Below are 712 nucleotides of genomic sequence, written 5' to 3'. Positions count from 1 at the left end.
GTTTTTTCTGAGTGATCGTATGGGCATTAGATTTTTTTTTTTCCCTGCAGCCTTTAAAAAGACCGTAGGGCAGATAGATATATTTGGTTTGAGCTAATTTATGCTTGACTAGGTTCTGTAAATATGTGCAGTAGCAATTTTCTCGAAGACTTTTAATATAATTCTTTTAAATTGTACTTTATATTGAAATGAAAAGATATCTCACACATGATTAGTCTTTTTGCATCTTGCCCTATCTGTGCAGGTATACCGGTGGGGTGTGGTGCAAGGAGGAACCCAGGAGATGTGGGAGACGATGTGGCAGCGAGCTCTGACGGAGATGAGCGCAACAGAAACAGATAACTTGTATTATGGAATGGCCAATTTCCAGGATACAGGTGTTTTAGAGAGGTGAGGAAAAGACCATATATACTTTGGTGTTTGTTTTGGTTAAATTGTGAAGGTATTCATGAGATGTTATTTGTTTTTTCAAACTAATAATAGATTCCCTCTTGTTTTATCAGGTACATTGAGTTGTCTCAGGATGAAAATAATGTGAGAAGTCAGAATTTCCTGCATATTCTGCAATACATTGCTTCGAACACTGCAGGCTCTGACCTGACATGGAATTGGGTCAGGTATGTCTGTAAAATTTGGAAATATTAGTTGCTGTATAAATCACTTGAATTTTCAGTAAAATGTTTGATTTCTAATATATTTATTGTCGATATGA

At 36.0% G+C, this 712-nt stretch overlaps 1 protein-coding gene across 2 annotated transcripts in view; it reads left to right on the top strand.

Annotated features, from left to right (window-relative positions):
- The window catches only part of LOC119590784 (glutamyl aminopeptidase-like), a gene marked incomplete in the record, with an annotated part of 24,350 nt that overhangs the window by 21,263 nt on the left and 2,375 nt on the right, over positions 1–712 (top strand). For both annotated transcript variants that reach the window (XM_037939496.1, XM_037939495.1), the window contains 2 exon segments: positions 245–390; positions 504–617. In XM_037939496.1, coding sequence (XP_037795424.1) covers positions 245–390; positions 504–617 — 260 coding nt within the window.

The sequence above is a fragment of the Penaeus monodon genome, chromosome 27, assembly GCF_015228065.2.
Source record: "Penaeus monodon isolate SGIC_2016 chromosome 27, NSTDA_Pmon_1, whole genome shotgun sequence".
In the NCBI taxonomy this organism is placed as follows: domain Eukaryota; kingdom Metazoa; phylum Arthropoda; class Malacostraca; order Decapoda; family Penaeidae; genus Penaeus; species Penaeus monodon.
Note: the sequence above shows the minus strand (reverse complement) of the source record. Positions and strands in the feature narration are given on the sequence as shown.